Source organism: Pan troglodytes, chromosome X, assembly GCF_028858775.2.
Source record: "Pan troglodytes isolate AG18354 chromosome X, NHGRI_mPanTro3-v2.0_pri, whole genome shotgun sequence".
NCBI classification, from domain to species: Eukaryota; Metazoa; Chordata; class Mammalia; order Primates; family Hominidae; genus Pan; species Pan troglodytes.
In genome coordinates, this window is record NC_072421.2 from 10,293,375 (window position 1) to 10,317,508 (window position 24,134).

Genomic DNA, 24,134 nt, shown 5'->3' on the forward strand with positions numbered 1-24,134 from the left:
GGATGGGGAAGCGAATGGGGTCCCTGTGCTTATGGAGGATAAACACATGGAGGCTTGCACCTCTTATTTGAAGACCAAGGAAGAATAGGGGCAATTGATGGTTAGTGTTCAGAGAAAGCTGGATTCTTCTCAGTTCAGTGCTCACTGCCTTTAAGAAACACACATGGCTGGGTGCGTTGGCTCATTCCTGTAATCCCAGCACTTTGGGAGGCCAAGGCGGGAGAATCACTTGAGCCCAGGAGTTTGAGACCAGCCAGGGCAACACACCAAAACCCCATCTCTGCCAAAAACATCTTTGAAAAAATGAGCCGGGCTTGGTGACGTGCACCTGTCATCCCAGCTACTAGGGAGGCTGAGGTGGGAGAATCACCTGAGCCCAGGAGATTGAGGGTACAATGAGCCAAGATTGTGCCACTGCACTCCAGCTTGGGTGACAGAGTGAGATCCTGTCTCAAAAAAAAAAAAAAAAAAAAACTGGGCATGGTGGCACACATGTATAGTCCCAGCTACTCGAGAGACTGAGGCAGGAGGATTGCTTGAGCCCAGGAGTTCGAGGCTGCAGCGAGCTATGATTGTGCCACTGCACTCCAGCCTGGGCAACAGCAAGACTTCATCTCCAAGGAAAAAAAAAAAAAACTCACATAAGATGAGTTTCTATATTGGTCGATTGGTAAGGACATGGTGGCCAGAGCCTGGCAGAAGCTAACCCTCTCTTTCCCCTAGAAACAATGCTTCATTATTGGCTAATTCAGTGTTTACAGCTACCTTGGAGAACATAACTTGGCAAATAACAGAATGGACCATAGTATCTAGGAAAACCAATGAGAGTTCTTGGCTGGGCACACTTGTAGAATTGCCCTAACCCTGCTGCCTCCTCTCCTGGGGGCATCATGGAGCCCACTCAGTAGCTAAAAGTAATTTCCAGGGGCTTGCATGGGAAGCGCAGGGTTACGAGAGGTGGTCAGATGCGGACGACTAGCTCTCGAAGTCCCAAGCTCTCTGCCCCGTAAGGCATTACCCCCTTAAATTAGCATGAACCCTGGGAAGGGAGGCACCGTCCCTCCATTTCACATGTAATGGAGCACAGTACTTTTCACATCCCTAAATCATTCCCTTTGATAGTCAGGGTTCCGGACACGGGGCTGGTTGTGGAGGTCCTCTCCACACAAGAAGCCTCATGATGATCCTTAATAAGAGGGTGGGGTTGCTCAGAACCTTCAGGGGAAGGGAAGAGATCACCAGAGAAGGGAAGGGAAGAGATCACCAGAGAAGGGAAGGGAAGAGATCACCAGAGAAGCCGCCTCTTCCCCTGTGCCCTTCTATCTCGGCATCGCATGGCCTTTTCTGCTGCTCATCAGTTCTCTGGCATGAGGTGGGAAGAAGCCCAGGGAACATGATCTGCTGGTGTGGCCCCCGCAGTGGAAAGAGACCAGAGACCTGAGCACAGCGCCCTTCCTGGCCCCTAGGAAGGCGGGTGACCCCTGCAGTCCGTGGACGCCTGAGAGGAGGTGGAACAGATGCTCGCTCCCAGCCGCAGACCCACTCTCTGCTAGAGGACAGGAGTGAGCAGTTGAAGCCATGCTTCCCCAGAAGCAGAAGAGGATGAGAGTGCACGGGGGCCCCCACCGTGGGAACTTCCACACCTCCAGCGCACTCCCTGTCCCGGGCACTGCTGATCCCCTGAGATGCCTCGGCTCTCTCCCCCTTGTCTGGGGCTGCTTGCAACATCCACATCTGTAGCTGAGACTCCAGGAAGCCGTCAACCTGCAGCTGCACATCAGTAAAGAGGCAGAACGAGGAATGAGGTCCATTTGCTAGGACTTCAGTGCCCTTGCTGTCACCTGTGCTTCCAGTGCCTCTCAGGGCATGGTCCAGCCCTGTGGAGGCAGACGCTCTGAGGACAGAACCAGGGCCTGGCTTTTAGCGAGTGCCTTGGCCATTTTGGTACATTGGGAAGTTGTTGGATTCTCAGCTGCCATCCTAGAAAATAAATCAGAAGGTAGAGAATGAGACCCATAGCTGTAACTAAACTACAAGGGGAGGTCAGCTCCCCGTTGTTCTGTCTTTGTGACCCTGAACCACCTGGACCTGAGAAAGGCCCAAAGTCAGGGAGGGTGTTGGTCACAGGCCCTGAAGCGTGCGTTCCGTTTCATCCCAAAGGGGTTTTTATTGACCCTAATTATCCCCTAGTCAAGGGGATGCCTTAATGTGTTACGGGAGAGTTTTTTTCATATTGAGGTATCTTGAACATAGGACATGAAATCTTTCCTCTCCTTTTTTCTCCTCTTTGTCCAAAATTAAATCAAATGAGCTCACTGCAGAGATGCCGCTGGAAGCAGCAAGGTACAGAGCAGGCAGGGCGGCCCTCTCACCTGCCCTTCTTAACTGTGCCATGGGAGCGGGAGATTCTGCAGGCTGCGGGGTGCAAGAAGTGTCACAGAGCCTCTCTTCCAGGACATCTTGTCATCCCTGCCAACGTGGCAGGAGAAGGTCTTTAAGGTCTTAGAAAGAGACTGTGTTCACGCTTGAGACGTTTTTATCATGTTACTAAATGGGGCTTCTTGGCTGGGTGCAATGGCTCACGCCTATAACCCTAACACTTTGGGAGGCCAAGGCGGGTAGATAGTTTGAAGTCAGGAGTTCAAGGCCATCCTGGGCAATATAGCAAGAACTCGTCTCTACAAAAAAAAAAAATTAAAATTAGCTAGGCGTGATGGTGTGCGCTATTCAGAAGGCTGACGTGGGTGGATCCCTTGAGCCCAGGAATTCTAGGCTGCATTGAGCCATGATCGCACCACTACACTCCAGCCTGGGTGACAGAGCAGGCCCTGTCTCTAGAATAAATAAATAAGTAAACTAAAGAGGCTTCTTGACTGTGCTGTTCATTGTTGTAAATCCATGGAGCTGTGCAACAGTGAGTAACTCCAGATGTCCTCCCTCCCTGCTGCAGCCCCTGCCCTTGATGTGGACTGGCAGAACAACACGACCTTTGCCTCCTGTAGCACAGACATGTGTATCCATGTGTGCAGGCTCGGCTGTGACCGCCCAGTCAAAACCTTCCAGGGACACACAGTAAGTGAGAGCTCTTGTCACTGGTCTCGAGTTCGTGAGAATGTGATGTGGGAGCCGATTCTTGTGTGCCTAGAATTAAAAGCTACTGCAGCAGCAGACCAGCTCTAATGTGCCCCTTGGCTATTTGAGCTGTCATGGTTACCCCATGGTAACCATGGTGGTTGGATTGACTCAGTTTGGGGTTGGCAGTGAGAACAGTTCACTCAGAAATGACCTAGATGGTGGATTTGGCAACAAAGCCTTTAAGGTAGCTATGAGAAACATGTAGAGGACATCAAGGAAAGGATGCTCACAATAAATGAATAGACAGGGCACATCTGCAGTGAATAGAAAAAAAAATCATTAAAAAACAAATGGAGACTAAGTGTGGTGGCTTATGCCTATAATCCCAGCACTTTGGGAGTCTGAGGCCAGAGGATTGCTTGAGGCCAGGAGTTTGAGGCCAGCCTGGGCAACATAGCAAGACTCTGTCTCTACAAAAAATTTTAAAAAGTAGCTGCGTATGGTGATGCACACCTGTAGTCACATCCCAGGAGCTGAAGGCTGCAGTGAGTTACAATAGCACCACTGCACTCCAGCCTAGGCAACAGAGCAAGACCCTGTCTCTTTAAAAAAAAAAAGAAAAGAAAAGAAAAGAAATTGAGAACTGAAAAATATAATGTCTGAAATGAAAGTCTTAATAGGTGGGTGTATTAGGCAGTTCTCAATTCTCTCATTGCTCTAAAGAAATACCTGAGACTGGGTAATTGATAAGACAGGAGGTTTAACTGGCTCACAGTTCCTTATGCTATACAGGAACCATGGCAGCATCTGCTTCTGGGGAGGCTTCAGGAGGCTTCCAACCATGGCAGGAGGTGAAGCAGGAGCAGGCACCTCACATGGCCAGAGCAGGGGCAAGAGGTGGGAGGAGTGGGGGGGGTGTCACATACTTTTAAAGGACAAAAACTCACGAAGACAGCAAGCCACGAGGGATCTGCCCCCATGATCCGGACACCTCCCACGAGGCCCCATCTCTGCATCAGGGATGACAGTTCGACCTGAGATTTGGGTGGGGACACCAATCCTAAACCACATCAGTGGATTTACCAGCAGATGGGAGATTGCGGAAGTAAGGTTAGAGAGCATAGAAATTGGCCAATTTGAAGGACAGATAAAAGATCGAAAAAATGCATAAAGGCTTAATGGCTTATGGAACAATATCAGAGACCCTAAACATATGCGTGATGGGGAGAGAAGAAAGAATGGAACAGAAAAATCATTGGAGGCAGTAACAGCCAAGTTTTCCTAAATTTGGTGGAAAACATCAACATTTAATCCAAGAAGCTCAGCAAATTTCAAGCAGAACAAATATAAACAGAACCACACAAACAGAACAGACCATATCCACCTAGGCATATGGTCATCAAACACCAGAATCAGTGACAGAGAAAATCCTAAAGGCAAGCAGAGGCTGACAAATCCATTATATACCAGGGAACAACAATGTGAACAACAGCTGACTTAGCAAATTCCTTAGTTTGGCCTCTGAGGCGCTTCCCAGTCTTTCACCAAATCTCCCTCAGATTAGCCAATTTCTATGGTCTCTAACCTTCTGCAATCTCCAGTCTGCTGGTAAACCCATTTACTAGCCTCGACCTCCTGGGCTAGTGTCCAAAAATTCCCTGTGCCTCTGTCCTCCTAAAGACACGTGCAGCCAAGCACCTTGCCCCGCGCTGAGCCCTGCCTGGAATGCTCCCTGCCTTAGACCCCCACAGCAGCTCTCGGTCCAAAACAGAATCCTCCCCAGTCTCCAGGCCCGTTCACGTATCCTCTGCACGCCCTGCGGAGGATTCACGGCACCCCCGAGCTCCTACTGCCCACATGAATGCCACAGCCCTGGCAGTAGCTGCTGGCCTGCGTGTCTGCCTCTCCCAGAAAACGCAGAGTGCATCAATGCTGGGACCATGGCATCTTGCCTTTCTCTCACCAGCACCCAGGATATCTCCGTGGTGGGGCAGGGTGGGGGTCCCTTGTTAAAGCAGGAGAGGATGGTCACAGTCCCTGGAGATTTGCCATTGTGCCACTAACTTAACTGATGTAAATTCCCTTGTCCTGATTCCCCTAATGCCCACCTCTCCCCACCCCTGGCCCAGGGGTCCCTGTCCCAAAGGAAGGCGCTTTTAGAGCACAGGCACCTATCGTCCTGTTAACATCTGTTTGGCTCCAAACTGACTCTCTTCTCCCGGTCTAAACTTATTTCTCCTCTAACCCTGGACTATCCACAAGTTTTTAATAGAGCTGTACACACTATCTGCAGTTCCCAGGTGTCCTGCCCGGGACCTTGCCACCAGCACAGGCCTTGGCCCTTTAAGTGGGTCTTAATGTGGCTGATGGCCCTGAACAAAGCTCCAGCTCAGTGGGGTTGAGTGGAGACCCATGAGCCGGCTCTGGAGGCGGCCCAGGAACCGGGGCTTGCATTGCAGAGCTAGGGATCCGCTCCCAGGAAGTTATTTGTTCCTTTGCATGGGCTTGGCTAGGGACAGCCAATGGTGACCAGCTCTACATTCCTGGGCCCATGAGTTTTCCTCTGAACAGCTGCAGTCAGAGCCACCCTTGCTGGCCTTGCATACACATTCACACTCATAGACACCTATGTGTGTGCACACTCACACCCCTCAGGCCCTCTCCAGTCGGCCCCCTCCACCCTCCCGGGCTCTCGCAGCAGCCTGCTCCTGGGCCGCGAAACTTCTTCCTCCTCCCTTTCCTGGGCCACGTGTGCCTCATGGAACACAGATGTGGCCTTGTCACTGTCCAGTTCACACCCTTCAAAACTCCATGTTCTTAGAAAGCAACCTGACCATACAATTAATCCAAACCGGAGCCCTTAGGAGTATGAAATTTAGAAAATTCATTGAGTGTGTAATTAGTTAATTGTTAGGCCGGGACAGCAGGTGTCACATGGTGGGACTGGACTGGACATATGGGGCCCTATAGTCACCCCTGAGGGAGCCCCAAGCTGGTACGCCATGTCCCCTCATTTCTCCTGGGTAGGCTGTTCCCCAGCTGAACCTTTGCCACAGGTGGTTCTTTTACACATGCCTGTCGCGGTAGTGTCCCCGTCTCCCTTGGCCCCTGGGTACATTCATTCACCTTTATCCTCCAGGGTTTAGCCTCGTGGTCCCCAGGTGTCCTGAGCCTGTGCTTTTCGCTACCTGGCTGTGCCGATCACGAGCCCCCAGCCAGGATTTTGCCTGTGCCATGTGGGTTTGTGCCACTCAGCATTTGCCTCTCACTTGTGTTGCACATGTGTGCCTGCCTGTGTGTGCATTTGGGTCGCCCATCTTCCACCTGGATCAGCCCTTACCCTGCTTGAACTCCGTAATAGGTGAGGGTTCACTTCTCATGTTTACCCTTCCCTCCGCCTCCACTCACCTGCAGGAGAGAAATCCCTTCTAATGGGTGTGGACACGGGAGGAACTGTTACATTAAAAGTGCATAAGAGGCCTGGCATGGTGGCTCACGCCTGTAATCCCAGCACTTTGGGAGGTCGAGGTGGGAGGATCGCTTGAGCCCAAGAGTTCAAGACCAGCTTCGGCAAAAATCCCAAAAAAAAAAAAAAAAAAAAAAAAGGGGGCATGGTGGTGCCTGCCTGTAGTCCCAGCTACTTGGGAGGGTGAGGCAAGAGGATTGCTTGAGTTCAAGAGGTTCATGCTGCAAGGACCTGTGATCCTGCCACTGCACTCCAGCCCGGGAGACAGAGTGAGACCCTGTCTGAAAAAGAAAAGTGCATAGGAAAGTGATTTTCAAAGGCCAATTTAAAAAGTAACTAGTTTTACTGGTTTTATTTGCTGCGTTTTATGGTATGTGATTTCTTCACTTGCCTTCCTTCCTAGCAGGGAAGGTTTTTTTCTTAATGAAGTATGGATGAGAGTGGCTGGTGTTGTGTGGTATAGGGCTGTGGTTTTATATAAATGAAAAAGGCAAAGTGAGAAAAAGAGGAAACTAGATGGCTGGTTGGGCTGTGCCCTTTGATGTCAGGCTGAAGCCGAAGACCTTCTGCAGCGACGGTGGCGCGCTGCTGCCCCCTGCTGGAAGGTGACCTCATCTACTCACAGGCCCTGATGTCTTTTTCAGACTCTTCTGCTCTCTTTCAGAACGAGGTCAACGCCATCAAATGGGATCCGTCTGGAATGTTGCTGGCATCCTGCTCGGATGACATGACATTGAAGGTAGAGTCGGCATGGCAAGGGGTGGGCTGTTTAATCCTAGACAACCCTGGGCACTTGATGCCAGTCTCACGGTCACTCTTACATGAGGATTATTTATTACTGACCACCCTCCCTTCCTCTGTCATCCGGTGAGCTACGATTTCTCAGTCATAGTCCCACTGAGAATCGCAACCTCCCTGCAGCCTTTCTCACCACTGTGCACCCTCCACCCTGCCCTGGGCCCCGTGTGCACCCCCAGGAGGAATGATTCCACATCGTTCCCGGATGCAGGAATGGCTTTTGCTCATGTTGTGTCTGGTGTGTTCTGTAGATCTGGAGCATGAAACAGGAGGTGTGCATCCATGATCTTCAGGCTCACAATAAAGAGATCTACACCATCAAGTGGAGCCCCACTGGGCCCGCCACCAGCAACCCAAACTGCAACATCATGTTGGCAAGGTAAGGGCAGGCAACACAGCTGGCACAGCTCGGTGTTACACAAAGACAACAGGAAATTCTGCTAAAGCGCGTCCATGCACGTGTGTTGAAGCCCTTCAGAGGAAGCAAAGCGGTAGCTCACTTTGAAGGGGCCAGGATAGAATTACCGAGTAACACCTGCCTTTGAGGTAAGGATGGTTTTGAGTCAGGCACAGTGGCTTACGCCTATAATCTCAGCACTCTGGGAGGCCAAGGCAGGACGATGGCTTGAGCCCAAGAGTTCAACATCAGCCTGGGCAACATGGTGAAACCCCATCTCTACAAAAACTTAGCCAGGCGTGGTGACATGTGCCTGTAGTCCCAGCTACTCAGGAGGCTGAGGCAGGAGGATGGCTTGAGCCCAGGAGATTGAGGCTGCAGTGCGCGGTGGTCACACCACTGCACTCCAGCCTGGGTGACAGAGCAAGACCATGTCTCAAAAAAAAAAAAAAAAACAGAAGAAGAAAAAAACCACCCAACATGACTGCAGAGCCACAGTTGAGGGACAGCAAGCCAGGCAGCACCAACTCCTGTTGACGGTGCTCGAATTAAGGTCATCTCTTAGAGAGGACAGGATGGAATTCCTGCATCCACTGAGAGACGGAACCAAAAAAAACAACACATAGGCCGTAATTCTCATATTTCAAGTAATTGTCATAAAATCCACTTAAAGTACTGTGATATAGTGTGATATAGTACTACACACTCGAGTCGTTTTGTGATGACTCAGAAGGTGCTTTTGCGTCGCGTGGTACTATTAGGAGCATAAATTATCTTTTTAGTCAGCAAGTATAAAAGGGGCATCCCAGTACCTAATGGGTCCCTGTTGAAAGAAAGCAAGCCAGACAATAGCTTTGTGATAGATATTACTGTTTTAAGTTTGAAAATAACTAAAATTTGCAGCTTTCAATAATGTGATTACGTATGTGGATGTGATTGTATTTTAATTCTTGTTTGATTAAAATTTATTTTCTATTTAGAGACAGGGTCTCCCTATGTTACCCAGGCTGGTCTTGAACTCCTGGCTTCAAGTGATCCTCCCACCTTGGCCTCCCAAAGTACTAGGATTACAGGCATGATCTACTGTACCTGGCCTAAAAAGTTTTTTAAATGTTTATTCACTTAATTTGCTATTTTTCCAAATATGGCTGTCTGTATTAATTTAGTTGGTAATAATAGATGTCATGTTTTAAATTGTAGGGGCATTTTAGGAAACTTGATAAATATTCTACAAAAATATTTACCATTTACGTCTATAGGAAACATAGAAACAGGGCTGGGCGCAGTGGCTTACACCTGTAATCCCAACAGTTTGGTAGGGTGAGGCAGGAGGATCTCTTGAACCCAGAGGTTCAAGACCAGCCTGGGCATCATAGTGAAACCCCGTCTCTACAAAAAATAAAAAAATAAAAATTAGCCGGGTGTGGACCTATGGTTGCAGCTTCTCTGCTGAGGCTGAGGCGGGAGGATCACTTGAGCCCAGGAGTTCGAGGCTGCAGTGAGTCATGATCACGCCACTGCACTCCAGCCTGGGCAACACAGTAAGATCCCATCTCAAAAAAAAAAAAAAAAGGTGCAGAAACAATATCAAATTGTTTCCCTAATAAGACCATTAAAGCTTTTTTTCTGTTTAATGACTATGGCTTTGTTTTTAATACTTGTAAGTAGTTACAGTTTAGAAGACAAAAAGCTTTTTAGTTATTATCTTTTGAAACATAAAAGCTGGGAAAAACAACTCCTGGAGATCTGATACACATTATGGAGAACTGTTTGAAACCACCGTGTGTATGTGATTTTGCTTTCTCTCCCACCTTGCTAGTGCTTCGTTTGATTCTACGGTGCGACTGTGGGACATAGAACGAGGCGTCTGCACCCACACGCTCACGAAGCATCAGGAGCCTGTCTATAGCGTAGCTTTCAGCCCTGATGGGAAGTACTTGGCCAGTGGATCCTTCGACAAGTGCGTCCATATCTGGAATACTCAGGTAAGCTCCCGACCCCTACACCGAATCCTTTTAGTAAGGGATGCCCGAATAGCCACGACTCCAGTGCCCTTGGCTCAGAGCAGTGCCCCGGAGGGAGTTGAGCAAGCCCAGGCTCCCCAGGCAGACCCAGTGGATGCTGTCCACGTGCACCCCACGTGGGCTGTCAGCTCTTCCCCCACCAGACACCTCCGGCAGCTCCCCTCCCTGAGGAAGGGCGTCGTGTCTACCATAATCATGGCTCTTGGCCATTTGATTCCAAACCCTCACCTTGGCACACGTTCTTCCTTGAAGGAGCCACTGTCTTCTGTTCACTTTTCTGAGTCCATGGCACGAAACCTTCCACCTGCCTCTTCCTCTTCTTAGCAGTTATCACCGAAGTGCTGCTCTCTAGATACTGAGGTTAGAAGGTGGGAGTGGGGGACCTGCTAACGGGGTCAAGGCCACACCAGCTCCTGCAGCTCCCCTACGGAGCAGACCAGGGAGTGGGAAGGAATGTGCTCTTGCTGTTGTCATGCCACTTCAATTTTTCTTTTCTGTTTTGTTTTGTTGTTGGTGGTTTTTTTTGTTTTTGTTTTTGAGACAGAGTCTCACTCTGTCACCCAGGCTGGAGTGCAGTGGCGCGATCTTGGCTCACTGCAACCTCTGCCTCCCAGATTCAAGCAATTCTCCTGCCTCAGCCTCCTGAATAGCTGGAATTACAGGCACCCGCCATCATGCCCAGCTTATTTTTGTATTTTTAGTGGAGACAGGGTTTCACATGTTGGCCAGGATGGTCTTGAACTCCTGACCTCAGGTGATCTGCCCACCTTTGCCTCCCAAAGTGCTGGGATTACAGGTGTGAGCCACCGTGCCTAGCCTCAATTTTTCAAATCAAAGTAGGTTCTGTTTGAGGACATAAGGTATGTCAATATTGGGTTGTCCTTTTAGCAGGGATTGAAAGGACATAGGATTTAAATAAAGGTGGCTGCTGTGGGTATCTTGGGCCACACCTGAGGATAGAAGAATTCCAGCTGTAAAGTGTAGAAATGGATGGGAAGTAGCACTGCATAGCATAAAGGATTGTATAGGGCCATCAGCACGTGATTCTAGTCTAAGGGAAGAGAGAGGTGATGATATGCTAGGAGCTGTTGAAAATAAGGAAGGGGTCCCTTTCACCTCAGGAGGGAGGAATCACACAGCCTTCCCCTGCCCCCTTTCATCTGCACTGCCTTCTTGGTTCCTTTTGGCTTGGTTGACATTCAGGTGGATTTACACCCTCAAGTTCATTCCCCCCGTGGACTCATGGGTGATGAGCCCTGTTCACTGGCAAGGGGTCCACTGAGATCATGGGCTTCCCAGGGACCTCATGTGAACCACATCCTCTCAGGGAAGGAAGGGAAATGGTGGACCCTGCGTAGAGCCAACCCGATGCCAAGCCCAGCCCCACAGCCCTAGATAGCTCTCCCGGAAGCACGCATCTCAGCACTAGTGTCCAAGAGTCTCCGTTCCTGAAATCCTCGCTAGAAATAGTAATGGGTGGATTTGTAAAAAGAACACATCAATTATCAAAACAATGACATGATCAGTTAGGTACAGCCTGTTGTCAGGAACTCACTGAACTGTTGCAACCCTTTTTTATAAATCAAAGAAATCCTTAGGACTTTTCTTTTTTTTTGGATCGGAGTTTCACTCTTGTCACCCAGGCTGGAGTACAGTGATGCCATCTCGGCCCACTGCGACCTCTGCCTCCCGGGTTTGAGCGATTCTCCTGCCTCAGCCTCCCGAGTAGCTGGGATTACAGGTGCGCACCACCACAGCCGGCTAACTTTTGTATTTTTACTACAAACGGGGTCTCACCATGTTGGCCAGGCTGGTGTTGAACTCCTGACCCCAGGTGATCCACCCACCTCGGCCTCCCAAAGTGCTGGGATTACAGGCATGAGCCACCGCACCCGGCCAAGAAATCCTTAGGAATTTTCTTAAGAGAAATCTTAAAGCCCACTTTAATCTTTCTCCAAGTATAAAAATACTTATCTGTAATACTGCCGACACACACCTTTCTCAGTTCATGGAACACCACCCTTTAAGGGGCCCAATTGAGCAGAGGATTTGGGACAGCCCTCCTGGTCTCGGTGTTCAGATTTCTCCTGCCTGTCACCATAGTGAATCATGAGTGAAGGCTTATTCGACTCTTTCTCTCTTTTTTATTTTTTAAAATTAATTTTTGTAGAGACAAAGTCTCACTGTGTTGCCCAGGCTAGTCTTGAACTCTTGGGCTCAATCCGTCCTCCCGCCTCGGCCTCCCAAAGTGCTGGGATTACAGGGTGAGCCACCTCGCCTGGCCTTATTCAACTCTTTCAAAGGCCTCAACTTCCCCTACCTCTTAGATTTGTCAAGTTAATGCTGTTTTAAACCGGAAACCAATGGTCTGTGGTGTTTTCCATTACATGTATATTATGCATTTCTTCTTTCAAATGTCCAAAAATACGTACATTTTAATGTCATGGCATATTATTACATTTAATCATGAAATACAGTCAATTTAATTGCTACTGGGGTGGGTGTATTCATTATGTTGTATTCATTCAGGTCCTCCAAAAAACAGACACCAAAACAGGATTAGATGGGCGAGAGATTTATTGGGGGAAAGAGCTGTGATGGAAACGGGGGAAGGTAGGGGGAAGGGAGAATTCAGACCATAAGGCCAGTCTGACCCTGGGAAGGAGACGGGAAGGGTAGGAAGAGTCAGGGATGGCCCTTACAGGTCTGTAGAAAGTTTTGGTCGTGCTGATGGAGAGTCCATGAGCCACTTACCCACCAGATGAGTCTGAGTCTCAGCAGGTGACTGCCATGGTCTCCCGCCTCCATCAGTCCTCAGCTGGGTGCAGCCTCAGAATCCACGCAAATGTGGTGGCAGATTCCGCAGGCATAAGTAATCAGGTTCACTCCTCGTGGTGGGAAGTCGTAGAGGCACATCTCCATGGCCCCCAGAGTCCTTACTGAAAACCCTTAAATTTCACCATGCTTGAAAATGTTCATGACGAAACGTCAGGGCCGGAGGAGCGCACATTCCACACCTGCATCTGTCGCAGGCACCCCTTGCGTTGTAAGTGACAGCTGCTTTGCTTTGCAGAGTGGAAATCTCGTCCACAGCTACCGAGGCACTGGCGGCATCTTCGAGGTGTGCTGGAATGCCCGAGGAGACAAAGTGGGCGCCAGCGCGTCCGACGGCTCTGTAAGCAACACCTCTGGTTTGCTGGGGAGTGGGGTGTTGGGGGCAGCTGATGCCTAAGTGAGCTTCCAGGGCGTGTGCAGCATTCGTGTCCTGAAGGGCCTAGCCCAGTGCCAAAGGAAGCTTCTGGGCTGGATCCCATCTGAGTTGGTACCACATCTGGGAATGGCCTTCTCCTTGTCCCTTCCAGAGTGTCCTTCTAGTCAACATTTTCTCAGTCAAATTGGTGGTTCTCAACCAGGGTGATTCTGCACCTCTAAGGACATTAGACAATATCTGGAGCCATTTTAGGTTGTCACTACAGTCATGTGTCGCTTAATGACAGGAACGTTTTGGGAAATGTGTCATTAGGCACTTTTATCTTTGTCTGAACATCATAGAGTGACTGACACAAACCTAGATGATAATACCTGTCCCACACCTAGGCTGTGTGGTACAGCCTATTGCTCCCAGGCTACAAACCTGGACAGCGGGTGACCATACTGATTCCTGCAGGCAACCAGAACACAATGGTAAGCATTTGTGCATCCGGATCTATCTAAACATAGAAAAGGTTCAGCAGAAATATGGTTATAATCTTACAGGACCACTGCGGTCTGTGCGGTGCGTTGTTGCTGGAAACGTCATTATGTGACGCGTGACTGTGCTTAGATGGGGATGCTGCTAAACCTCCTACTGTGCACAGGGTGGCCACAATTGTCACCCATGCTGCGGCTGAGAAGCCCGGGCCTCTGGTGGCCATCCTGCAGGTCTCCTGGGCCCTCTTCTCTTCCCATGGGGCATCTGGATTTCTTATTTTCCCCTGGACTTGAGGTTGCCCTGACCTGTGGGGCAAGCGGCGTTCTGGCTGACCGGCCAAGTGGCAGAGTAGTCCCCAAATGTTGTCAGAGGCTGTGTACTTGGGCTCGTATTGTCATCTGCCCCACGATTGCAGGTGTCCCTTCTGGGACCTCTGCCACTCTGTTAATTCCTATCATTACCCTTAACCTGGCCTTTCTGCTCTGTGCTGTTTGCTTCAGTTTGCTCGGTCCGATGTCCAGATGCCAGTCTGTTATGAGAGCTTCTCTGACCCTTCATGACGATGTTCCAATAAACTTTACTGACAAACATCGGTGGAGGGCTAGATTGGGCGTGGGGGCCGTAGCTTGCCGACTTCTCACTCTAAAGGCATCTTTGTATTGTCTCTCAAGATGACAGGTGCTTTATCTTTCCTTCCAGGTGTGTGTTTTGGATCTGCGGAAGTAACCACAAAATATTATCGAAAAAAGAAAAGAATTCTAATGACCAGCCGTGAATGTGTAGGGTTGCAGCTCTGTTCTCCAAAACTGTAGGAACTTGACTTGCGTTAGAGTGTACTCTGAAACCAACTCGTCTCTGGCCGCAGCAGTCTATATGTTTTCGTAATCTTCATCAAGAAGTTTTTAAAAGGCAAGCAAAAACAGAAGCAAATCATATCAAACGGGGATAGAATGGTTTCCACTGAGGACATTCAGCCTGGGAAGGAGGAAGTCACCAGCTCGAGGCGTGTGGATTGGTTTCCACCCGGAACAGGCTCTGTGATGGCTGAATGGAAAGAAACGTAAAAAGCTGTGCCAAAAAAAAAGCAAAATGCTGTGATAAACCAAACAGGGAAGGGGGAAAAACCCTCCTCCTTGGGATTTTTTTTTTTGTTTTCCCTAACAATTTGGACACTACAATTGCTCTCACAAAGGAGGTTCAAAGACCAGTTTGTACCGATGAAACGCGCAACTTTGTAATCCCAACACTTTCTATTTTCTAGAATCTTCTTCGTTCATTGGGTGGTTTTTCTATCGGCTGGAATTCTATCTTCTGGGGGCCTTCCGTCTGAGATGGAAGCTGTCTTGGGCTTGTTGTCTCTTCCTTCTGTTGCTCCCTGCCCCTCCCCCTGCCTTTCCACTCTGTCTGGTGAGCTCTGCTTTTTCAGTGCACCATCAAGAGATGCAGCCCCGTGGACATGAAGACACAATCTCCCACGGACAGCTTTCCCCCTCCCGCCCTCTCCTCCCCTTGCGCTCGCGCTCGCTTTCTCACTGGCGTGCTCTCTTTCTCTCTCTCTCTCCCTCTGTACCTTTCTCATAGTTGCTTCAGATCTTAGGTCTCAAGGGCACTTTGGCGCGTAGTAAGTGCTTTATGTAAGAAGGCAGGGCAGGGGGGCTTTTTACAGGAGAAAAAAAAATGACTTATAAGAGAAAGAGCCTGGAGTATTTTTGGAAAAAAAAAATATTTTTATGTTAAAACAATTTTAAAATCTTAAAATGGCCATCAGACGTAGAGAGCTTTGTGTGATTCATGTTTTTAAAAGAACCGAAGAAGCCACAGGCAGGGCCTGAGGGAGCCCCTGGCTTTCCCCTCAGCCTCAGGAAAGGTGGTCAGGAAAACTCTGGCTGGACAAGGGTCAGTCTTCGGGGTCAGCAGCGAGATTGCTCTGCAGCCAGTGAGGGAGGTCCCAGCCATGCCAGCTGGAAGAAGAACCTCGCATCTTTTGGTGTGTACGCACCTTGCCAGCCAGCAGGAAAGCAGCGAAGAGCCGCGCGCCCTCTGGCCTCGAGGAAGCATTGGCAGAACCATAAGGTACTGCAGAAGCCGTCGAAACCGACTGCTCGGCTGGATTAGGCGTGTTGGCTACATCTTTCCCACAACCGTATAACGACCGATGGTCATTTCTCCAAGAGCAGGCTTGGCGAGTCCTTGCAGAGCTGACATAGAGGCGCCCGCATGTCACTTAGTCTAACGCTGACAGAAATGAATGCAGAAGGAAGATTTTCAGTCCTGAACGTGAATTACAGAGGTAGAACGTCGCTAATAATTTCTGCCATCTTTATAATTTCTTTGTCTCACAGAAGACTAGGAGAAAGATCTTTTTTAAATAATCTTTTTGCTGTTTTTAAAAAATTAAACAAGGCTTTGTGTTCCTAGAAGAGCTTCATTTCAGTGAATCTGGTGACCTCCATCTGCTTGCTGTCATAACCCGACACGGACTTATTTTTGTCATTAGCAAGGGGGAAAAGGCCAAAGGACAAGGGCCTCTTCTCCCATTGGTTTTCCTGTGGGCAGAAGGGCTGAGGAAGATGGCCCAGCCCGTGGGGGCTGCTGTGTCACCAGCAGTGGGTAGGGTGCAATCTGGTGTGTGTTCCAGCAGTGAGACGGTGTTACTGTGAAGGTGGCATTCATCTGCGGAGCCAAAACCCAGCCATCGGGGAAGGGTCAGGGCTTCTGTGGAACTTGGAATGTGCCAGGACCACCTGCAAAAGCCAGGGTGCGTTGATCATTCTCAGATCATTGATTGGCCTCCACTTGGGTATATGAATTATTCATGTCCCAGAAGACCAAAAAGTGCTCTGGTTCTGAGATGAGTATCTTATTCGGGTTCTGTTTCCGAAACACTTAGCAAAGAAGGTCACAGTGATGTGGAGTCGCCGCACCCATCTTTGAAGATAGCCAGTGTCCCTGGATGAGGTGATGATTTCCCATCCCAAGGACTCTGTGAAGTTTAGACTACAGTTTGTTGGGGTCCAAAAGACACCATCTCTACCCCACCCAAATAAAAATGCACTCATCTCTGTAGAACATCTGCTGTCAAAGGCCAGCCTGTCGTTAGGACATGGCTTATGCTTGACAAACCAGTAACAACTGTGGGATGGCGATGGTGGGATGTGTCGCAAGCAATTCACTAGACAATCTTCACGTGAATGTCGGTAGCCAGGGTCTCTCCCGAGGGATGGCTTTAGTCTTGATGAATGTGAACCATGTCGGAATTGTTAGGTAGAAACCTGGGCTGGGAGGCCTCGGACCCCAGGCTCCATCCCTGGCTTCCCCAGCCTGCGGCCGCAAGCAAAACCAAGCGCGAGATGCAGCTAGCACCCTTCATATCCATCCCCGTTCTCAGCGGGACAACACCATGGACAGCCGTTTTCGGAGCCTCCAGCATTTGCACACCACTACTCACCCTCTCTGCTGCTGGAATGTTGGTAGAGTCATCCCTGTAATCAAGAAATGGCCTGTGGAATGTTATTGTTCAACGTTGTTTACAGCTCTTAAAACATGGTGAGGAATGCCTAAGTCTTAGTGACCAAACGTGACCTTGAAAGCAGACATAGCATGACAGACCTTCCTAGAGTGTTTGGTCGGGTTCACAGTGACCGAGAGTCAGGTCCAGCACACACCTGGGAAAGGGATGCTGCCCCAAGGGGGACCAAAAGGGCCGGACGTTACAGGGTGAAACCCTCTGACCCCTCGCGACACCGTAGGACTTGACTTTTGTTTAGTCTTTCTAAGAAATAGATCATGGAGCCAAGTGAAGTGCACTTTGTCAAATGTAAGGGTCTGCTTTGTTCTTGTTGCTTTTCTCTTTTTTAACCTTTTGTTCCGCCATTTAAAAAAAAAAAAAAAAAGCTTATGTTTCTTGTCAAATGCAGAAATGTTCCTTCCGCCACTCACTGAAGTTTTGCATTCTGGCTTGTGCAGTTTTTATTGTCTGTGTCAGACGTACAGCCAGACGTGTTCTCTATTGGTATTTTTCCGATTCTGTTCAGATGACAGCGACCGCCTTTTCATTCCCCCCGCCACCTGTACTCACCCTCACGCTCTTTGAAGAAAAAAAAATCACCTTGTGTGTTGTAGCTCATTTGTTTCAAGAGAGAATCAACAGATCATATTCAGTGTCTTGAATAAATTGCTCTATTTTGATATTAGAGAACTTGGTGGGTGTGCTTTCTTCCTCTCGCTCTGGAACTCTTGGGCCCACGTTGACTGAATGACTGAAGACAGAGCTCTGTATTTTCTCCAGAAGGAAGTACCTTGAGCCTCTGTTTAGGATTGCTGTGTGAGATAGGGAGCTGGGAGCAGAACGCAGTGACATGGCAGTCACAGCAGCCGCCTGCTGTTCTGAAAGGTGGTTCTGTCCAGGGATCATGTTTTTTAGTGTGTTTCCTTTTCCTTCTTTATTTCAGGCTGGCTGTTGGAGAAAGACAAAGCAAATGAATGTTCTCTCATCAGCGGATTGGTTGACCGGGAGTTTGAGTTCCCGAATTACCCCTGAGTAATTTGCAGAACCTAACAGGATGGGGTGACTTTGGACATGGACGTCTGCATGGTGCAAACCAACATGTGGCAAACATTTATTGATATTGGCTCTGTGCATGTCTTCATTTATGCTGCTTTAATTAATTAGGTGGCTGTTAAATAATGTAATTAGTGAATGGATATTGCTATCGGCATTCTATGAAGGAGGCTGTAGATTCCGAGAGGCGAAGAGATGGCCTTACTCTTAGTCTAAGGTTTCACTTTGCAGATGAGTCCCAGACAAAGTCACGGTGTCATTTCCCTCTAATCCTGCTTGTTCGCACTAGGACAAAGCAGATGGCTAGGGGCGTAGAGGCTTCTGTGGTGATTCCCTGGGAAAGATCCAAGTGTGCCTGTGACCTTCACTGATGATCCGGACTTTTGCAGGAACCAAATCCCAAATTCAAGTCTTGAATTGGCAACTGAAGACTGAATATTATATGAGCAGTTGTCACCTTTAGAGAAAAACTTATCCTATCTTCCGGTGTTTTCTGGGGTTCACCTTCTCATTTTCATTTTTCTCTTTAGCCCCTGCCAAGTGGAGCAAGTGTGTTGCCAGGTGGTGGATTTGGGGCACCCTGAGGGGTACTGCAGAACCCTGGGACAGCTCGGGAAGAACCGCATGGAAACAGTGGGCAGACAACAAAGCATGCGGCAGTTCCCAGGATAAATGCACGCGTGGCGGGTGGCTTTGGTGGCTCCCCTAAGAATGCCGTTGACGTATGACTGGCTCTAAGTGGGTTTCTTTGTGATATAGAGGAAAGTTGATTGGGACCACAATTGCCAGAATTTATATAACTTAAATCTTCAGATGGATGGAACCCTTCCCCGCAGTGCGTCTCAAAAGGTTCCCCCAGTCCATTGAAGCTCCTCCTTTATTTTAGGAATCTAAGTTTCAACTCACTAAACAGAGATCTCGCTTTTTTTTTAAATTGCCCCATCTTGGTGCTGTTCCAAAAGGATATCAGAGAACATTCTTCATGTTCACAGAAAGCTCTCTGCACGAGTTCTCTCTGGAAGCTGGCTGTTGATGATGGCTGTCTGGTGGAAACCTGGAAGTCCCTTGTGAAGTACAGGAAAAGGGTAGGAGGGGGAGGAGAACAGATTTATGCCCTTAAAAAAGATGACTGAGCCAGTTTTTGTCCAGTCTGGGTCCTTTGTCTCTGAAGTGTCTCATCCACAGCACGGTAAGTAAGGCAAGAAGTTCAATCTGGAGAATAGAGAAGGAACAGTGGGTTCGGGGAGGGAGGATGTTGTCTGTAGGACCACCCTTCAGCTAGAATGTGAAGCAAATGCTCTGGAGAATGGACGCTTTGGTTAGGAACAGTTACCCTTATGCAAAAGGTACTTATCGTGAGACACTGTGGGAAACAAACAGCTGGGTGTATGCGTTCTTCCGTAAAAACATACCTGCACATGATGATATCTTACTGTGAAATGGGGAAAATTAGGCTACTAAAACGTTTTTTACCCTGAGCAACATGGTGAGACCCCCATCTCTACATAAAAATTAGCTGGGCATGGTGGCGAGTGCCTGTGATCTCAGCTACTTGGGAGGCTGAAGATCACTTGAGCCCAGAAAATCGAGGCTGCAACGAACCATGATGGCACCACTGCACTCCAGCCTGGGTGACACAGCAAGACCCTGTCTGTCTCCCTCTTTTTTTTTTTTTTTTTTTTTTTTTGAGACAGGGTCTTGCTCTTGTCACCGAGGGTGGACTGCAGTGGTGCTATCCTGGTTCACTGTAGCCTCTGCCTCCCAGGCTCAAGCAATTCTCGTGTCTCAGCCTCCCAAGTAGCTGGGATATAGGTGTGCGCCACCATGCCCAGCTAATTTTTGTATGTTTAGTAGAGATGGTTTTTTGCCAGGTTGGCCAGGCTGGTCTTGAACTCCTGGCCTCAAGTGATCCACCCACCTCAGCCTTTCAAAGTACTAAGATTAAAGGTGTGAGCCACCGTGCCCTGCTGACCCTGTCTCTTAAAAAAAATTGATGGTGGGATTGATAAACTGGCCAGTAAATTAAAATCAAGTGAAAGCTATCTGATGGGAACAGTCTCCCCTTTCCACCCAAACTCTGCTCCCAGCTACACCTCTGTTGTTGCCTCCTTGTCACAGGCCAAGCCAAACTCCTGGCTGTAGATCCTAGTTCCTTCTCACTTCTTCAAGAACTTTCCTTCCATCATCATCATCGCTTTCTCTCCACTGGATCATTCCTGTAGCACCCCAAGGTACTTGAGCACCTGCCATCTTTAAACGGTAACAGAACATGCACATCCCCTGTAGTAACCAGCCTTACAGGGAAGTCACTCAGAACCAAGGCTGGCCATCATCTCAGTTCATCATTTGTTTGCTCAGTTGTCTCCTCATTCCCTAGATTGCCTTAATACACATCCTGATGATAATGTTTCTGTCCCCAGTACCTAGGCCTGGCCCAGTGCCTCACCCTCTCACTCAGCTCAGCTCACCAGGGTAAAGACATATGCATGAGTATCAGCTGGTGATGCCTGGTGCCCCATCTGGGAGTCCTTACCTTGGCTGGATACTCAGATCTCAGGGTTCTTGTTTGAAAGCTTCAGAACCTGACTCTAGCTAATGTAAGCCCAAAGGAATGAATGAGCCAGATATTGGGCAGCTTTAAGAAACTGGAGAACTGGGCTCAGAGGCCAAACAGACAGGAACCGCCAAGAGCAGGCTGCAGGACTAGGCTCATGAAGATGACAGAGATGGAACTGGGTGCTGCCCACACCCCAATACTGGATGCTGCCCACACCCTGATACTGGATGCTGGACTGGCCCTGGAGGCACACCCAATGCTACCTGCCAAAGTGGGCCTGCCTGCTGCCAAGGCTTCAGAAGTGTTTCTCTGCAGTCCATTCCCTGAGGCACAAGCTTCTAACATGTAAGACATGCCTGATTGGCTCTGTCAGGTCACGTGCCTTGCTCTAGCTGCAAGGGAGGCTGGAAAAGCCAGCAGCTGGCCTCTTTGGTTTTTGAATGGGGTGGTGGGACTGCCTCATCAGGTAAGAGGGGATCCTCAAACAGAGGAAGGGCTTCTGATCCTGAGGGAGAGGGCAGACAGAATGGCACTACTGAGCTGAAGGATGCAGATTCCCCTAGAAAATCTAAAACTTCACATCTGCTTGATACCTTTGATCAACGTCAGTGTGGCCTAGCCCAGGCTCGTCCTGGGAAAGTGAAGCAATGGTTATCCAGAGAGCTGGGACAGCCCTGGGCAGACACTACCTCATGGTGTGTTCACAATCCATCTACAGCCTTGTTGACTTCAGACGTGCAAATGCAGAACCTTGCTGGACTCTTGTAGAAGAAAAGGAGTCCTAATCTTGATATGAAGCGAGGTGTCACATGGCAGAGCTGTCTGCAGTGTCCTGAGAAGATAGTGTGTCTTGCTTTTCTATATACATGCTGGTGGATTGTAATCCCCCTGCATGCTGCAACATTTTGGGGAGGGGAAAAAAAAAGCTTCAAAAAGTTCATGGACATACATATTATGGAAAAACTACACATGGATTTCAAAAATGTCTTGCCTCAAAATAAACTCATACTAATTTGTTAGAACCTCTCTTAACAGGATCTAGTTTGAGGCACTAAGAATGATAAGATACCAACCTGAAAAGAGCCTCTATCAGAGCAACATAAATTGTTGAAACAAGAACAAGCATCAAATTTATGGTGAAGTTTGAGTGGACAAATGGTGAAATCATTGATGCTTGATGAATAGTTTATGGGCACAGTGCCCTAAAGACATCAGTTTACAAATGGTGGATAACTCATTTTAAGAATGGATGAGATGATGTTGAAGATGAAGCCCACCATGGCAAACCATCCACATCAAGTTGTGATGAAAAAATTTATCTTGTTCATGCCCTAATTGAAGAGGACCAGCAATTAACAGTACAGACAGACAATAGCCAACACCGTAGACATCTCAACTGGTTAAGCTTATGCAATTCTGACTGAAACATTAAAATTGAGCAAATTTTGCACTCTATGGGTGCCAAAACTGTTGCACCCAGGTCAGCTGCAGACAAGAGCTGAGCTTTTGATGGAAATTTTAACCAAATGGGATCAAGATCCTGAAGCATTTCTTTGAAGAACTGTAACAGGAGATGAAGCATGGATTTCCCATTACCATCCTGAAGACAAAGCACAATCAAAGCAATGACTACCAGGAGGCAAAAGTAGTCCAGTCAAAGCAAAGCAGACTGGCCAAGACCAGAGGTCAGAGCAACAGTTTTTCAGGATGCTCAAGGCATTTTGCTTGTTGACTTTCTGGAGGGCCAAAGAACAGTAACATCTTATTATGAGAATGTTTTGAGAAAATTAGCCAAAGCTTTAGCAGAAAAATGTCCTGGAAAGCTTTGCCAGGGAGTCCACCACAGCAATGCTTCCGCTCATTCCTCTCATCAAATGGGCAATTCTGCAAGAGTTTCGGTGGGAAATCATTAGACATCCACCTTACAGTCCTGATTTGCCTCCTTCTGACTTTTCTTTCCTAATCCTTAAAGGGCACCCATTTTTCTTCAGTTAATAGTGTAAAAAAGACTGCACTGACATGGTTAAATTCCCAGGACCCTCGGTTCTTTAGGGATGGACTACATGGCTGGTGTCATCACTTACTTACAAAGTATCTTGACCTTGATGGAGCCTATGTTGAGAAATAGCGTTTGTTTTTTATCTTTTCATTTCATTTTTCAATGAACTTTTTGAAGTTCCCTCATATATCTTAACTGATGGAAATATGGGCATTAGTCAGGTTCCAAGTATTCCTTAGACTATGTCATTACTCAACACAGCATGAAGCTCAATTCCTGAGCAAAGTCATGCTGTCTTCTCTGCCCCCTAGTGTGTGTTAGGAGGCCAGGCTGTGCTGCTGCTCCACGGGGCCCTGGTTCCCTATTCATCCTGCTGCATCTCTACCTTGGTGCTGTTTGGCATCATCAATAAGCTTAGTCAAGAGCATTTCCTCTAGAAATCACATCTTTACTGCACCTTTTCTATGTTAAGGTATGTTTAGATACAAAACTACCACTGTGGTACAGTTGTCTACAGTATTTGGTACAGTCACATGATGTTCAGGTTTGTAGCATAGGAGCCATAGGCTTTACCGTATAGCATAAGTGTGCTGTAGCCTGTACCATCTAGGTTTGTGTAACTGTGCTCTATGGTATTCACACAACAGTGATACCACCTAACGATATATTTATTTCTCAGAACTCATCCCCATCATTAAGCAATGCATAACTGTACATATATTTTCTTTTGCTAGAAGTGTTAAGACAGAATCCAAGTCAGGCTGAGAGCTCAGTCATAACTATTTTATTTAACTACTTCCCCAAGGATGTGGACCTTACACTTACTTTACAGCCAGCCTCAGAAAACTTCCTAGTGGCAACTAAGGCTAGAGAAGCTGTAGAGTGGTCTGGAGGGGGCTCTTCCATTCTCACACGCGTGTGCATGAATCGTTTCTCCTATCCTAAAGGCTCTTCGGGAAGAAGCTCTAACTGGTGATGAGAGCAAGGTTTGGGGGCCGCTACACTTTGGCAGTGCAGTGTTGGGAAGGTGAGAACACAGTTCTAAAGAACAAGAATTGTTGAGTCTGAGGAATATGGGGTCTGGACCCCCAGCACATCCCCTTCATAGGTCTCCATGGGTTGGGAGAGCAGGGTCACCCTCATTTTTGTTGCAGGATTCACTTGCAGTGTGAATTTCAATTGTGCTGGCATCAGAACCTGGAGAGGAAAAGACAAAAGACTGACTGTGTCTGTCTGTGTCCTAGCAGGTTTGTCATCAGCTTCAGAAAATGCTCAGTATTCAGTGCATGGAGTTTTTCATGGACCCACTTTGGTCAAAGTCCTAGCATTCATCTCCTCTGCCAAAAAAAAAAAAAAAAAAAAAAAGGTGGGAGGGGTGGAAATCTACATCAACTTTCCATCTACATTTTATTAAATCGTTACAACGGATGACACATCGTTACAACGGATGACACAAGCCCTACAGAATCATCTAGGCCAGTTGATTGATAGGTGACTGCGGCACAGATGCTGCAGGTGACAAAACTGTTGGTTTAGGAAGATTTCAGAGCCCCAGGACACATGCTG

General features: G+C 48.2%; 2 protein-coding genes across 6 annotated transcripts in view; one reads left to right on the forward strand and one right to left on the reverse strand.

The window, feature by feature from the left end:
* Positions 1-18,077, forward strand: part of TBL1X (transducin beta like 1 X-linked) — a 79,432-nt gene extending 61,355 nt beyond the window's left edge. For 2 of the 3 annotated variants that reach the window (XM_054676427.2, XM_054676430.2), the window contains 6 exons: positions 2,951-3,072; positions 7,206-7,280; positions 7,591-7,718; positions 9,556-9,721; positions 12,834-12,935; positions 17,903-18,077. In XM_054676427.2, coding sequence (XP_054532402.1) covers positions 2,951-3,072; positions 7,206-7,280; positions 7,591-7,718; positions 9,556-9,721; positions 12,834-12,935; positions 17,903-17,995 — 686 coding nt within the window. In that variant the 3' untranslated portion in view covers positions 17,996-18,077. Of the gene's footprint in view, positions 1-2,950; positions 3,073-7,205; positions 7,281-7,590; positions 7,719-9,555; positions 9,722-12,833; positions 12,936-14,150; positions 17,650-17,902 lie in introns of those variants that run through there. The other variant, XM_054676429.2, reaches the window with a different exon arrangement.
* A 1,058-nt stretch (positions 18,078-19,135) lies between these two features.
* GPR143 (G protein-coupled receptor 143) overlaps positions 19,136-24,134 on the reverse strand; it is a 44,725-nt gene continuing 39,726 nt past the window's right edge. The window contains exon 9 of one of the 3 annotated variants that reach the window (XM_016942804.4): positions 19,136-19,224. In XM_016942804.4, coding sequence (XP_016798293.1) covers positions 19,220-19,224 — 5 coding nt within the window. In that variant the 3' untranslated portion in view covers positions 19,136-19,219. Of the gene's footprint in view, positions 19,225-23,336; positions 23,766-24,134 lie in introns of those variants that run through there. The other 2 variants (XM_016942803.3, XM_016942805.3) reach the window with 2 other exon arrangements.